At 33.1% G+C, this 16,089-nt stretch overlaps 1 protein-coding gene across 3 annotated transcripts in view; it reads left to right on the top strand.

Annotated features, from left to right (window-relative positions):
• Positions 1–630: 630 nt before the first annotated feature.
• Positions 631–16,089, top strand: part of Past1 (putative achaete scute target 1) — a 29,468-nt gene continuing 14,009 nt past the window's right edge. For all 3 annotated transcript variants that reach the window (XM_089640494.1, XM_089640493.1, XM_089640495.1), the window contains exon 1: positions 631–1,920. In XM_089640494.1, the coding sequence (XP_089496620.1) occupies positions 696–1,920 (1,225 nt within the window). In that variant the 5' untranslated portion in view covers positions 631–695. The remainder of the gene's footprint in view (positions 1,921–16,089) is intronic.

The raw sequence follows: 16,089 nt of genomic DNA on the forward strand, positions 1-16,089 counted from the left end.
ATGCTTGATACTTGACATATGTCTTCCTCCACAACGTATAAATGTTATTTATTATATCGATAAACTTATTAATGTTATTGATTAGTGTTATCCTGTATTATCTTATTGTTTTGGTGAAATTAAAGATTTTTAAACATATGTAACCATGAGTTCATGAGGCTGAAAAATGTCGGAATTTTTCGTCGTACTGTCGGACAATCATGTTTTGGAAATTTTCTTCAGTGTTTTTGCAAATTTCTTGTCATTTTGGGTGTCTTCTTCTCAGATTAACAAGTTTCATCTTAAGGAAATGCACTGTAAAAGTTTATTTTCTTAGTCAGATGAACCATGCCCTTGGAAAACATTTCGACATTTTTCTGCTTCAAGGACATTTTTATTTTTATAATAGTTTTTTTGGGCTAGTGAGTGAATAGAGTAGGCTGAGAGCAATTATGTTGTCTATGGTCGCATCTTTTTTTAAATGGCCTTGAGTTTCCTCTACTTTGTCTACTGCTCTGCTCCGCACGGTAGGTACTGCTTGTATATCTGTGGTTAAGTACTGTATAATTCTGTTGGATACAAAAAGCCGGAAGATATCGATCTAGAGAGTGGTATATTTATGGTTCTCGATTAGTCTGAAGTTGGCAGTAGAGAACTCAGTTGAGTCACGTCAAACATTTGTCAGATCTGGAGCACTGTTCGAAAGTTCCTTCAATATGTTTAGTTGGTTATCTAAAGAAAATCCCAAAACGGAAAGTATCGAAAATGTGGTGGAAGGACTCAAACGAATTTATAAATCAAAGTTATTACCGCTGGAAACCCACTACCAGTTCCACGACTTCCATTCACCACAGCTAGAAGATCCCGACTTCGATGCGAAACCTATGATATTGCTCGTGGGGCAATACTCCACGGGCAAGACGACCTTCATCAAATATCTGCTAGAGCGTGATTTTCCAGGAATTCGCATCGGTCCCGAGCCCACTACCGACCGCTTCATCGCCGTCATGTTCGACGAGAAGGAAGGCATCATCCCCGGTAACGCGCTGGTCGTGGACCCCAAGAAACAGTTCAAGCCATTGAGCAAGTTCGGAAACGCCTTCCTCAATAGATTTCAGTGCTCCACCTTAAACTCCCCCGTGCTAAATGGAATATCCATCATCGACACCCCCGGTATCCTCTCCGGGGAGAAGCAGCGAGTAGACCGTGGATACGACTTCACCGGAGTGTTAGAATGGTTTGCTGAGCGAGTGGACAGAATCATTCTGTTATTTGACGCCCACAAACTCGACATTTCCGACGAGTTCCGCAGGTCCATCGAAGCCCTGAGGGGACACGATGATAAAATCAGAATAGTTCTAAACAAAGCCGATATGGTGGACCACCAGCAACTGATGAGGGTGTATGGAGCGCTCATGTGGTCACTGGGGAAGGTCCTACAGACCCCTGAAGTGGCCAGAGTCTACATCGGCTCCTTCTGGGACCAGCCCTTCCGGTATGATGGCAACCGAAGATTGTTTGAGGATGAAGAACACGACTTATTCAAGGACATGCAGAGTTTACCAAGAAACGCCGCTCTCCGCAAACTGAACGATCTCATCAAGCGAGCGAGACTAGCCAAGGTTCACGCCTACATTATAGCCGAACTCCGCAAAGACATGCCCTCCATGTTCGGCAAAGAAGGAAAGAAGAAAGACCTCATCAAAAACCTCGGCCAAATCTATGACAAAATCCAAAGAGAGCACCAAATATCTCCCGGAGACTTCCCTGAAATCAAGAAAATGCAAGAAAACCTGCTACACCATGACTTTACCAAATTTAATCCGTTGAAACTAAAACTCCTGGAAGTTGTTGACAAAATGTTGGCTGATGATATCGCCCATCTCATGGACATGATTCCTCAAGAAGAGAGCCAAACCACAAAGGACCCACACATCAAAGGTAAGTTTGTCTCTGATTGTACCAGCTTACATGCATTCATATTGACTTTCTACCAGATTCTTGACATTCCAATCAATTATAGTCCATCTCCTCTTTTTCTAACTGGCATTCCTTTTGCACAACCAATTATTACTGCTTATCATCAGCAGGGGGGTATGAAGGCACTTTTACTCTGTTATATAATCTAATTTTTATAAACTTTCAATTCAGCTACTGGCGGTGCCATGGAATATGAAAAGACCTCACTAAATTATCGTATGTATTTATATGTTAAATGAATTAAACCAGTGCACACTTTCACATTGGATTTAATATGCACATGGTGTATTTGTTGGTGCATTAAATGTACGGTCAAATCTTTTGCTAATAAATCATGTGTCAAGTTTTCAACATATTATTGCTCTCATTTCTAGTGTCATTAATTTCGTAATGCACTGCAGTGTTCATTATCTGAGTGCAGGGATTCAATATGGTGTGTTCGTTGACTAATTTATTCAATAACGGTAACATTTCTGTACTCGCTTACTTCTTACTTAATTCCCCACCACTTATTCAAATAACACTTTGTTTTAACTAAATTACTACAAGAAACAACTATTACATCGGGGGAGAGGGTAAAAGATGCATTATCATCTTTTTACTATTCAAAATTCATTTCTCCGAATATAACTAGCTATTCCGAGGAAACTGCTTATGGTAGAATAAATACTATTTTCATAAATATATATAAACATGTTATCTGGTAACACCGTACAATTTATAAAACATAATTTTACAAAAAGCAATTATGTTCAGCATTTCAACATTTAAATCAGCTGGTGCACTGCGAAAATTTAGCACCAGCGATCAAGAAGAATAAAGTGCAATATTTTTTCAATCAAAATTCAAAATTTGCCGTGTTTTGACTCCCATGTTTTTTTTCTGGTTAGTATGATGTGGCATTTGTTGAAAGGTTCTGCTTCAATCTAAATACGCGCAAATTATTTAAAAAACCCGTACTAAGAACCTAATAAACCTATTTTGTGCATGTTTTACTATCACCCCCGATATAAGTACATAGTTGTTTCTTGTTTTAATTGGTTGAAACGAAGTAGTATTTGAATAATTTGGACGTGTTATTAGCGGAGTATGAAATTTTACCTCAGTAACACAATAACTACAACACAGCTTGGAAATATTACCGTTGCCATTTTGTCTTATTGTCGTGGGTTTCTCTTAAAACTAATATCAAGAAACCATGCACTAAAACTGTATTTGAATGCTCTTGAATTTCATCTTGGTATTACATTATTTTCATGCTTATGCGATTAAATTTAAAGATATGGGTAAGTTACCAGATCAATTAGAGTTGTATTGCCGCTAGCCTTTAATTGATTAACACCGCTGTGGCTTTACATATATGTAAGATGGTTGCAGATTTCAAAGACGCAATATAGTACCAATGTAATTTACCATTAGCAAGTTCCGCAAATAGTGTTTAGTTTAGTGTTAAGGCTGGTTTTCATTTAACATTACAACTTATCATACATTTTATCAGAGTTAGTATTCACATGGTAACATCTTTCCTCTTTTTTCCACCTCAGTTCCAATTTCTGCATTGTGATGTGTGCACCCGTTATTATAATACCTGTTATTATAATATCCACAAGCGTAATCGGTAGCACCTCCAGTTGAATTTGATGCGAACTGAGGCAAAAATTGACGTGAAGTTCATGTGTTTACGTGCTCAGTTTTGTCATAGCAGTTCTTGTAAAATAATGCCTTTCTTGTCATTTCTCCAATCTGACCTTGGATTTTAATACGATTCGATAAGATATTCGTTTTGCTGTCTGCACTACACTATTTTACCTGAAGATTTGTCGAATCCGATAAAAGGTACAATAAATCATAGCAGCATAGTGTAAACCAGCCTTTAGATTGCACTCATTCAGATATCATTATGTAATGACAGTAATAAATTATAAAATTGTCGCTTTTTTGCTTTTAAAAAAATGTATAATTCGACTTTTTACTGGTTTGTAGCCGAATGGTAAAAACTATGTGTTCCCACTACGGTATCACACCTTCTATCCCCTGCTAGTCCTCCATCGTTGCACAAGCAACTTTTTCAGCTGTTTATGGTGATAGTAAGTAGAATTCGAATATCATCAGGTTTTTCATAACCGTTGAATTTGTCTTTCTTAGAAAAAAAAGCTTCTTCATCCATTATCGTTATTTTTTCTGGAAAGCAATTAGATTCATGTTGTGGATTTTATCATTTATATTAAAACACTTTAACATTTATCCAACTCGGAAAATTTTAAGTGTTATGTGTAAAACGGTTCCATGATATTTCATCAAAATGACAGTTAAACACGCCTTTAAAAAGTGATATAGAGTCATTAAAAGTGATGAAACAAAAACTAGATTAAATAGTTACATATGTAACCTATTTAACCTAGTTTTTGTTTCATCACTTTTCATGACTTTATATCACTTTTTGTAGGTGTGTTGAACTGTCATTTTGATGAGATACCCGGTCACCTTGAAAAACAGCAGTAGTTTTTAACTAATTTTAAGACTAATTTTGTGACTTAGTGGGTTACTAGCAGTAGGACTGTTCAATCAAGTTTATTCTTAGTGAAAAAACGTCTGTACCTATTATAAATCTTAGTATATTAAGAGGAACGGTTATGCTAAACCTTTCTCAAACAAAATTTAATTTTGGATTGGAGATAGATTTAGATTCTCAACCAAATTGATTTTTTTTATATATATATCAAAAGCCATAACAAATGTCTATTACAGATCTGAGCTTTTTTTTTTCAATTATAAAGAAATTTAGATTTTAGAGGCAAGTTGGCAAGCCAATAGGAATTATTAAAAAAGTAATCGTACCAAAGAACTGTGTTAATATTTATTGTATTTATTTATTAACAGACCTTGTGTAATTACAACACATTACACAAAGTTAATACAAGGATGTTACAATACAGGATAATTTAAAAAATTACAGCTATGACAAAAATAGGGCATAAAAACAAAAAAAGATAATGTCAAGTCAGAATATAATGAATTATAAAATAAAACATCAATTTACATACAACAAATTTGTGTTACAATGCAAATCAGTTGTTTGTAATTTATATTTATGCCCATGAAAATGCTTTTTTAATCCTTTTTATTTTATCATATTTATTTTCATCACATTTACACAGTAGGTAGGTCAAAATTACTTCGTAAAATAATTGTCAGTAACTCACAAGTAATTGCAAAAAGTTGCTTCTAAAATCATGAAAAATCGGTTTCCTGAATCAAATAGCTCAGATCATATTTTCTATACCTTTTAAATTTTTTTAAACTATTCTCAAAGTTGTTTAAAAAATTATTTATTTAGAATTAACGGTTACTATTAAATAAAAGTTATTGGCAGTTATAGTACAATATGGAAAGAAAGGAAAAATTAAATAAGTTAACAAGAAAACAGTACCTATACACAATAGTACAATGTTATTAAATGAAATTAAGAAGAAACAAACACAAAAAACCTGTTATGCCATGATCTCATTAACATAAGCACTTAATCAGTACAGATTTATATTTCGATAGAGGCATATTAAAAACATCAGCTAACATTGCATACGAGTTACCAGTGGTTTGTAATATATTTATAACAGAATTGTAGTCTGAAACCGTAGTATGATTATTACAATAATACCTTAATCTAATAGTAGGAACATGAAAGTGAATGAACATTAATAAATAGGAACTTGCCGTCTAGCAGTGCCCTCACTGTTTTTGCGCTAAAATTGTCAAATTAAGCCAAATCTCGACGGTATGAGAAGTAATTATAAACTTACCTTGGGGCAAACGTATTATGCTTCATTTTAGTTGAAATAATAAAAGAAAAACATGGAAAAAAACAGAAAATAGCTTGAGATAGACATTTATTAACAAATTATAAGCGGCCATGTTGATTTCTAATGATGTAATTATTTTTACAAGTTTACTATACTACCTAACCTAACCTAACCAGTGGGATATTTTGATAAATATGTCATATTTATTTTGAGTGTAAAAATGAAACGAAGTGAAATTTGTTCTAAGTGAAAGCTTTGCACCTGAGAACAATACCACGGGCACAGTTTGAGATCATCAGGAATTAGTAATTATGTCGGGAAAGTGTTAAATTTTATTGGGCACTCGTAGTCAGCATATACCAATAAATATATCAAGGCTATCCAAATTGAATTAATTTACTAATTTTCTTATAAATAACTTGATGTTGATTTCATGTCCTCCACAGTTAGTTGTATGTATTGGGATTTGCATGAATGGTTTCTCACACTTTTAGCAAATTAGGAAAGGCGGAAGTAAATGTGTTAGTTTTGTAATTCTGTTGGCGTTGGAGCTGCCATTGTTCCCCCATTAGTGGTGCTGAATTTGTTTTCTACAACTTACTTTATTTCAATTGACTTGATTTGGCCCCTACCCACTGCTATTGCCACTGCCACTGACTTGACTACTTCCTAAAGCACTCCTACGGAATATTTTTGGTAATGGTCTTTTCAATAGACCTCTAAATGTTTATAAGGACTATTTTTTTATTTATTAATGGAGCTCTCAACAATTGCTTATTTTGTATGATCCGTTAAGACGCAGAGCAATACGTAGTAATGCAAAATCATCTGTGTTTGGTCTGGATATTTTATCACTTAGAAATAGACTTATAGATGCTTTAATTAAACACTGCTTCTAGAACACTTCTTGGCCTTCGCTATAATCCAGCTTTTTTGTAATAAGCCTAGAAGAAATAAAGTATCGGGCCTATCAAAAACGCTTTGAATTTAAAATCTCCTGCTTACGCACTCCTTCTCGGATATCATTTTATTGGGTACAAAATAACTCTACACAATGATAATTAAACACACCTTAAAAAAGTGATAGTCATTAAAACAATGAAAAAAAAATTGAACTATAATCCTCATAACCTATTTAACCTATTTTTGGTTTCATCACTTTTCATGACTTAATATCACTTTTTAGAGGTTTGCTGAATTGTCATTGTGTTCAGTTGTCCAGTTACACGTTTTACTGTACGCTGTGGCAAATTAAGTACTTTAGATTATGATGTATTTGACCATATTTTCTTTACGCATTAAGCGGGAATTTCAACCTTATTGCAATCAGCATAAGGAGTTCATGATTTTGAATGTTACACGACGAGGTGGATCGTTTTTAGCTTAACAATCAACTTCCCAACATGGCAGCTTATTTTCTTTTCCGTGTTCAATAGGAGGCAGGTTTGTTGTGCTAATTCTCTTTCTAAACTCATGTTTAATTGAAGAGACGCATCGCATCGCAATGCAAACTGCAACGCGCTCAACCAATGCGCATGGTAATTATAAACCTGTGCACGATTGGGGGATGCGCACCTCAAATTGAACACGAGTTTAGAAAGAGAATTAGCTTAACAAACCCGTGCGTGTTTCAAGGCAGTGCTGCCTCCTATTGAACACGGAAAAGGAAATATGCAACCTGGTAACTTCCCATTGACATATATGTGTTTTTTTAAATCCAAATTAATATATATTATTTTATAATTGAACCCTCAATCTCACAACTCATATTAAAAAACTTAGACATTATGGAGACCAATCACTTGTAAATCAGCTATCCGGTATGCAGAATAATCAATTTCCGGCACTTTTATGATAAAGTTTTACCTGACCTCGACTGATTCTCAACACTTTCTTTTTCAACAATAGAAAAAATATGAAATAAACAATAGGATATTTTTACTTATTTTTTTTTTATTCCCGAAAAAAATTACAATAATGAAGGTATTTTTATATCATTTGTATGTTGATGAATAAATTTTCTATAATGATTTAAAATGTTCCATTTTTGGTTTGCCGCCAAAATGACATGGGCCGGGACGGACGGCCGGGTGACGTTGGTGACAGCCGTCACAATGACGTTGTAGCCAGTTTGGACCGTTTCGGAATGTTCGGTTTTAGATCGTTTTTGAAATCAATAATTATGTATGAAAATATTAAAATTACATATTTTTAGTACAAAATCAAAAAAATATATTTTAAATCTACCACGCATTTTTAACAAGAAATGATGTTGCAAGCTTAAAATAGTTGCATGACCTTGAAATTTTTGACCTACAAATTGTATGACGCCAGTGCTTACCATTTTGAAATATGCACAGTTTTTAATGAGAATCAAAAGAAATTTTCTGTTTTTATGTACTTTTTTTGATCTTTCCCATGTTTCTGGCGGTTACATGATAACTCAATATAGTGACAATTCAACACGCCTTTAAAAAGTGATCTAGTCACTAAAAGTGATGAAAAAAAACCTAACCTAGTTTTTGTTTCATCACTTTTCATGACTTTATATCACTTTTTTGAGGTGTGTTCAATTTTCATTTTGATGATATCCGGTCACCATTTCTGATGGCATTACAGCATCCACCAAAACGGCCAAATATTTTTGCTATCCTCGAAGCAAGATTATTATTATTTTAAAGTAGTTTGAATGATTTCCATCAATAAGGTCACGAACTTTAGTATGCGACCTTTAGAGGAGCTATATTATGTGTGACCTTATTCTAGTGTGTACACTTTATAGTGCTTGTTTATAGACACACAATCAGTTCATACAGATTCAATTGAATACACAAGTTGATGCAAATAAATCATTAAAATTGGATGATCTGCGTTACTCTTAGTAAGCCAATGATTTTAATACAATATTATTATGACAATGAAGAAATCAACCAACCAAAATCTATAAATGTATGTATTTAAAAACAAAAATAAATTGTTTGACTGAGGATTGAACCTGCCTCCCCAGGGACTTGCATTAACTGCTGTGAACTTTTTCCAAGTCAACCGCGCTATATTTATTTCATATTAAAACTACCGTGCTAAAATGTATTAACAAGCTTTTTTCTATTCGTACATAATATCGCGATTTTCAGTCAAGATCATAAAATATAAAATATATATACATATATTGAAATTGTCACAAAGAATAAATGCATAAATCAATAATTCAGTGTCTTATATATTTTGTTGCTTCAAAGGTTGTTTTTCGGTATCTACGGATTCTTGTAACATAATCTCCCCTATGTTAGTATTTTGCTACTATTCCTTGTAGCTGCTCTAATTAAGTATTCTTACAGTATTAGATTCCCTAATTAAGTATTTTGCTACATACAATTCTTGTAGCTGCTCTAATTAAGTATTCTTACGGTATTAGATTCCCTAATTAAGTATTTTGCTACATATAATTCTTGTAACTGTTCATATTAAGTATTCTTACGGTATTAGATTCCCTAATTAAGTATTTTGCTACATACAATTCTTGTAGCTGCTCTAATTGAGTATTCTTACGGTATTAGATGCCCTAATTGAGTATTTTGCTACATACAATTCTTGTAGCTGCTCTAATTAAGTATTATTATGGTATGAGATGCCCTAATTAAGTATTATTCTGCATAAAATTCTTGTAGATGCTCTAATTAAGTATTCTTACGGTATTAGATTCCCTAATTAAGTATTTTGCTACATACAATTCTTGTAGCTGCTCTTATTAAGTATTCTTATGGTATTAGATTCCCTAATTAAGTAATTTGCTGCTATTTCTTGTAACATTAGCTCTCCTAATCAAGTATTTTGCTATAAATAAACTCTTGCAGCATAATATCAGTTGATCAAAGTTGTACTGTTTTATCACTGTAACAAATACTGTTGTTCGTCTAGTGCCAAGATTTTCGTGCAATATTATTCTAACTGTTTTTATGTTATTCATTGATGTTCGGTTCTGAAAAGACCGCGGGTTGAATGACTCTGCCTTATGTGGGTTACATCCACAAGATAAACTGTTTTTCGAGGTCGTATTACATAATTTCGTTGTTTGAATCTGTCAGAATGAGTCGGTATCCTGTTCCTGATATCAATCAATCTACAAATGAATTGTTTTTCAAGTATGCCGCACTATTGTGAAAATAATGCCTTTTGAATCAATTCACTTCAATCGCTATTATTTTAGTAGTAGATTTATTCTATTATTAGTAATGATCTAGTTCTAACAATAATTATTGATTATTTCAATATCCAAAACTTACAGAATCAAATGAATCCTTCACCATTTCCTTTGTCGTTGAGGAGTTTTTTGTTTGTTGTCAGGGGAGATAAGAAGCATAATAAATAAATCCATTTATATTACACTTTCCCTGTTACCTGGATTAGAGTCTAAATTATTAGGCTACTAGCGCGGAACCGTGAAAAATCACAGGATAGTCTGAATTCTCGACAAATCAGTTCCAATTTTGAAAAAGACAATTAAAATAATTTTCTATCAACAGACTTCCAGCGGGAAGGGAAGTTCTAACTTTTATGCCGGTCCTACTTGAATGGCTGTAAAGGCATTGCCATTGCATTGGCATTGCATGGCTGGACCGATAAGTCCATAAGAATATTGTATACTAATATTTTTGTAAGGGTTCCTAACTATAAATATGTATATGTATAAACAATGTGATACAAGTCTCACATTTTCTTACTGTCTTGTCTCTTGTGTGGAAGAATATTTAATCAAAGGGAAACTATGCTAAACCTGTAGAATGGGTAATAAAACTCAAACTTTTGGCATTGAAGATGATTTGTGTAAATGTGAAAATCGTCGTAGAAGTTTATGGAAATCCTTACCCAAAACATGTAGTCGAATCATAGAAGTCGCTGAAAACTTCCAAAACCTAGTCCCCCTCAACACAGGATCTCCTAGTGAGGAGGACTACGAATGTAATCAAAATCATTATACATATACATATACATATAAAAATACATATTCTCGTAAAAAAATAAACATAGATATTAAAAATAAAAAAAATTGGTTACATATTTACACTCACTTTAACTTCAGTTATGGGTTGTATTACTAAGTAGGTTTTAATTTCAGACAGTTCTTTTATAGTTGGTATTGTGACTAGTATGTATAAAAAAAATTCATTTAAATATATGTATTATTTCCAAAGATATAGCGTTTTAAAGCAATATCCATATTTTCGAATGGGAACCTATTTTCGTCCGCTTAAAGTGTGCTGGTATATTATAGGTAGGTCTATATAGTTTGTCTGAATTCTTCACACAACCACTTCACTTTTAGTATTTTTGATGATTCATGTTGAACGAATTATGTTAAAATGAACAAATCGATTCATAACAGATACATTTATCGATCCATTTATTATTGCATTTCAATGACATAACGCATCGATGTGATATAATTGGTCGATAACTTAAAGTCAAGATATTGTATCTCCATGAATCGTGATTTCAATATAAAATACATTACATATTAATGATTTTAATATTTTGATAAATTTGAGTTTAACTTAAAACATGTGAACATCTTAGGAAATATGTGAGCTAGAGATGCCATATTTTTATACATTCTTATTAGAGTCTAGTTCATGACTTATTTTCTCTAATAAGTGGAGTACAATGTCATCAATTTACTTATATACAAACACAATTGGTTCATCTCTCCAAACTAGCCTAGTGTCATCTGCATACACAAACAACTCTCACATTACGCACTAACATACATATAATATCATAAGCATAGGAACCTACTCTTAAGCGCTTGTTATATGATAGCGAAATTTCGCAAACTGTCAAAATGTCTTCATTTTTATGTCACTAGAGGGCGGTAGTTGTACATTAATGAACTTGTTAAAATATAACATCACATGTGCGTTTGTCGCAAAGCAATGAACGTATAATATGAATGTGAAATATTAAGTAAAAACAAACAACTTAGTAAAAAAGTATGACTTATTTGCAGAACCTACTATTTTGGTAAAGCATTTAATTTGACATTTTTTATAAATATTTCATCATTCACTTGCTGTTGTCATTAGTGTTGAGGAACATTTCCGATACATATAGTTTGTTTTACACGGTGTTCGGAAACTCGTGGTATAAACGGTAAAACCCTTTATAGGTCATAAGCTAAAAACGGATAGTTTTGAAACCTGCAACATTATGGTTTATATTTCTTTATGTTTACAAGTTATAAGCCCTTGGGTTGTAATCATTCTGAGGTAACGCACAGAGGTCTTGAATCGAACCAACCGCCCAAAGTTCTCACATGTTGAGTAAATTTACGAAAATCGCGTCCTGGTCAGTTTCTCTATAAAATTATCAAAGCAGTTATTCATTTATTGTCAATTTTGGGTTATGACTTTTTTATTTGAGCTTTCGTTTTCGAGAAAATCGAAGGTGGATTTATTTGGTAAATTTCTTAATTTTATATTTGATAGAATATCTATACATATTAATAACATCATTAATAAATTGACCTCGAGAAATTAAAGAAATTTTATTTTTTTATTTATATATTTGTTAAATTATTCTGTGTCATTTAGTACAACTAAACAATAATCTTTTTTTATTTATTCGTTACTTGAAGCATACCTTGTTTGGAGTATTTTTTCCGGCTGCCATGGATAAATCATAATATTGATCTACAAAGAGAAAAATAATATTGGTAATTTTTGGTTCAATTACCAAACGTGCCCTATGAAAAAACGTTCACTCTCCCACTTAGTCAGAGCGCGTAAAGACAATGAATTCTCTCACACACACTTGCATAAAGATGCCGCCAGTAAACAACATGACGTTAGTGCTAACCGTTAGGAAAAGGAACGCATGTTAAATGTTGAATTTTATTCAACTTTTAAAAAATATGACACTTGAAAAAATACAATACGTCAAATTTACATGAAAAAAGAGAATTTGTGAGTATTTACTGTTTTTGTAGCTTCATAAGATTATTGCAATTCTTTAAGTGAGTCGGTATTCTACTTTTAGACCCATTAATGAAACATCTTGATGGCATTTTCGAAATATATACGCCGTAAAACAGGGAGCCTATAGCTTCACCGCCATCACCGGGGGCTTCCATCCCGGAATAAGTAAAAAACTGTGAAATGCGTTGAAAATTTGGTGCAAGATGAAGTATTTATTTAATTGTTAATATCCACAGATAGTATAACGATAATTAGAGGCCGTACTTCTACAGATGTGTGTATTATATACATATTTTAAATTAAAAATATAGTGTAAAGCCGTTATTAACGCGATAATCATACATCCAAGTTTTAAAAGTGGGTTGTATGGTGTATCAATGTTTTTATTTTTTATGGTCGAATGCCTACAACAACTACAAAAAAAAATAGGCAGACTGAAAAATAATAGTCCATTAATTGGTAACAAAGAATATGAAGTCTGAGAATGACATACGAAAGGTAGTATTAAGCCGTTTTAGAGAGCCGTTTTCCAGCAAATCACCATTCTGCCCTATAACCCACTCTTAACGCATCTCAACATATCTTATGTATACACACTTACGTCAGTCGAACTTGTCATTAATTGCTCTTCAAGTATTAGCTTGTAGTAATTATGGGTCACCTAGTTTGTCTGCCGGTAAAATCTTACTTTTTACTGATTAGATAATACCGGCATACCGATAAAAGCGTTGTTTATTTCATGGACCTGGGAAATCTCAGAACTTATCTTGACTCTGCATTTTTCTAGAGACCTACTTGAAGAGTTTTGATTTGTCCGTTAGATGTCAATTTCCAAGTCCAATGTCCAAACTTTTTAATGTTTTTTACATTTTTACAATATGTACCTACAGTTCTTTTGATTCTAATAATAGTTCCGCTTATTCTATTCCTCTCCTGTTTACTTCTCAACCTTCCACTTCCCAGTTCTTGAATAACTTTATATGCTCTTCAATATTTGTTTTCTTCAGTTTAAAAATCCAGACATCCTGTACACCCTTAATAAAATGCACACTAATCTAATTTAGGTCTGTATATTGTGTTGTTGATTGTAGATAGTAAGTTTCATGAACCTTGCAACAATGGATACAAGCCATTGAAAGTGAAATTGATTTATGTATTGATTGAACAAAAGCGCTCGCTTATCCCTAGTTCTTTCATCGTTGCACGAGATACCTATTAATGATACCGTCACCAGTTACTACCCGATTGGTCCACCATTTACCTCACATTTTATCTATAAATGTTATTAATCAGGGCGCCATGTTTTTATCTTATCTGCTTATACTATACTTATATTGTACATTTGCGTGAAGTCCTCAATATTGAGTACCCACAAACCTAAATCATTTTCTGAAGCTTTTGACTCACCTTTACAGTTAATTTCTATACCCAAGCCACTACTGAAAATACTTCTGATATCAATGATAAATAATGTTACAGCAAATATCCTTGCCATATTGTCCTACCCCTAAGAGCTCCGCTGTAACCCCTCTTTCTGTATACATGTGGCATTTATAAGAAAGAGAGAGAGTTATACAAAATTTTATCAGATGTATATAGGTACACAGCCAAACTGAATAACTAACACTGAAATAGCCCAATAGCCCAAGCTGAATAGTTCTAAATTTTATTAATCACTCATTCAATCTTATCACAAATTTGTAGAGTTCATTACAGTAAAATACAACATTCCTAACTTTGGTCAAGTGTTATCAGTGAGTCACTTTTAGCAAACATGCGTATTGCGTAAAGCCATTCTAGCAAAAGTACGCCCAAAAACATATTTATTTATTTTTGAACTGTTATAATCTCCATACCCGATGTGCAGTGTTAAAAAGGAGAAGGCAATCTCTTTATTTGATCATAAAGAAACAGATGGGAAGTGAAAGGTTAGGAAGTGTAGTACACGCTAAGAATGAGGAATCAGTTTAGGCGGGAATGGGTTTTGAGCTCATCATAATTATTGTGAAATAAATTTCTAAGTAAGCAACACAAAAACAATATTTATGACTTGGGTTTTCTACAAACCAATAAAAATTATGCCTTTAAGAAGCATTAAATTTGTAACAATAGGAAACTTGAAAAATTAATATCTTAATTTTATCTGTGGGTACAAAGGTAGATATGCATTAGTTAGAACGGTGAATTTTTGCAGTTCTTAACCACCGAGCCTACGTTAGTTTTTGAATTAGAGATAAAAAATTATTTACTGTAAGTAGGGAGTGATACAATATATCTGCTGATAAAATGTGATATTATTTATGAAATTTGACTCATTGGAAATATTTTTATTTTGTTTGTGTTCAAAGTTTAAATTACTTTGTTACATGGAAAAATAATAATGTTGTCCGTTTTATGCTGCAATTTGCTGATAACTCAACATTTGTTCTGAAAATTGATAGACAGTTTCAGAATCTGAATAGATTCTGCTGAAAGAATTCTGTGTCAATATACTTACACCAAAGTTAGTTTAAATGCTGAAAATATTATCAGTATTTTACGACTAAGGGGAAATATATCAATAAATGTACACACACTAGAGGTGAGTAAAATAAAATGAAACAGTTTTTTCGCAAGCGTTTAAGTTCAAAAACGTGTTACTAGACTTGCAATAAACCCGTGCAAAATTATTCCAATAGAGCACAATACGATTGCAAAGAAAGACTTACTCGTTAAACGCTTATCTGCCCGTAAACCAACCTATAGAAACGCTTTCTCACCAAACCGTTATCCATCTGTCTTCTATTGGCCGCCCGTAAACCGTTAAAGAAACACTTCCACCCGTCCGTGATTGGCCGCCCGTAAACCGTTGTGAGGAACGCTTCCACCCTCCCGCGATTAGCCGAGAAGAACCGATGCAAAAAAACCTTTATTTATTTAATGCTTTCTCAATAAACGGTTTTCAACCCGTACGCGATTGACCATACGTAAACTGTTGCCGAAACGCTTCCACCCGTCGCTTGTAAACCAATGCAAAGAAACGCTTGTTTGAACGCTTTCGCCGCAACCGTTCCCCGATAAATTTAAGAATTATAATTCAATAGAAGGTTTCCAAACTTTTTTGAATTTGTGAGATACATTTTACCTTAATTTTCACGGGGGGTCAAGTTATAATAACAATCTTATAAGAATGTTTACCGTTTGTTTTTTTCAGTTCTTCAGATTTTGACCACTAAACCGATTCATTCAGATAAGCACGAATCTAGCAAAAGCAATTTGTCCTACAACCAGGATTTTATGTATATCGCCCTTGTAAGGAAAATTTCAAATATATATATTTTATTCGTAATAACGTGCATTCGTAACTTATTGAGATTGAC

This window comes from Hesperophylax consimilis, chromosome 15 (assembly GCF_061612785.1).
Source record: "Hesperophylax consimilis isolate HC1 chromosome 15, BYU_Hcon_1.0, whole genome shotgun sequence".
Taxonomy (NCBI): domain Eukaryota; kingdom Metazoa; phylum Arthropoda; class Insecta; order Trichoptera; family Limnephilidae; genus Hesperophylax; species Hesperophylax consimilis.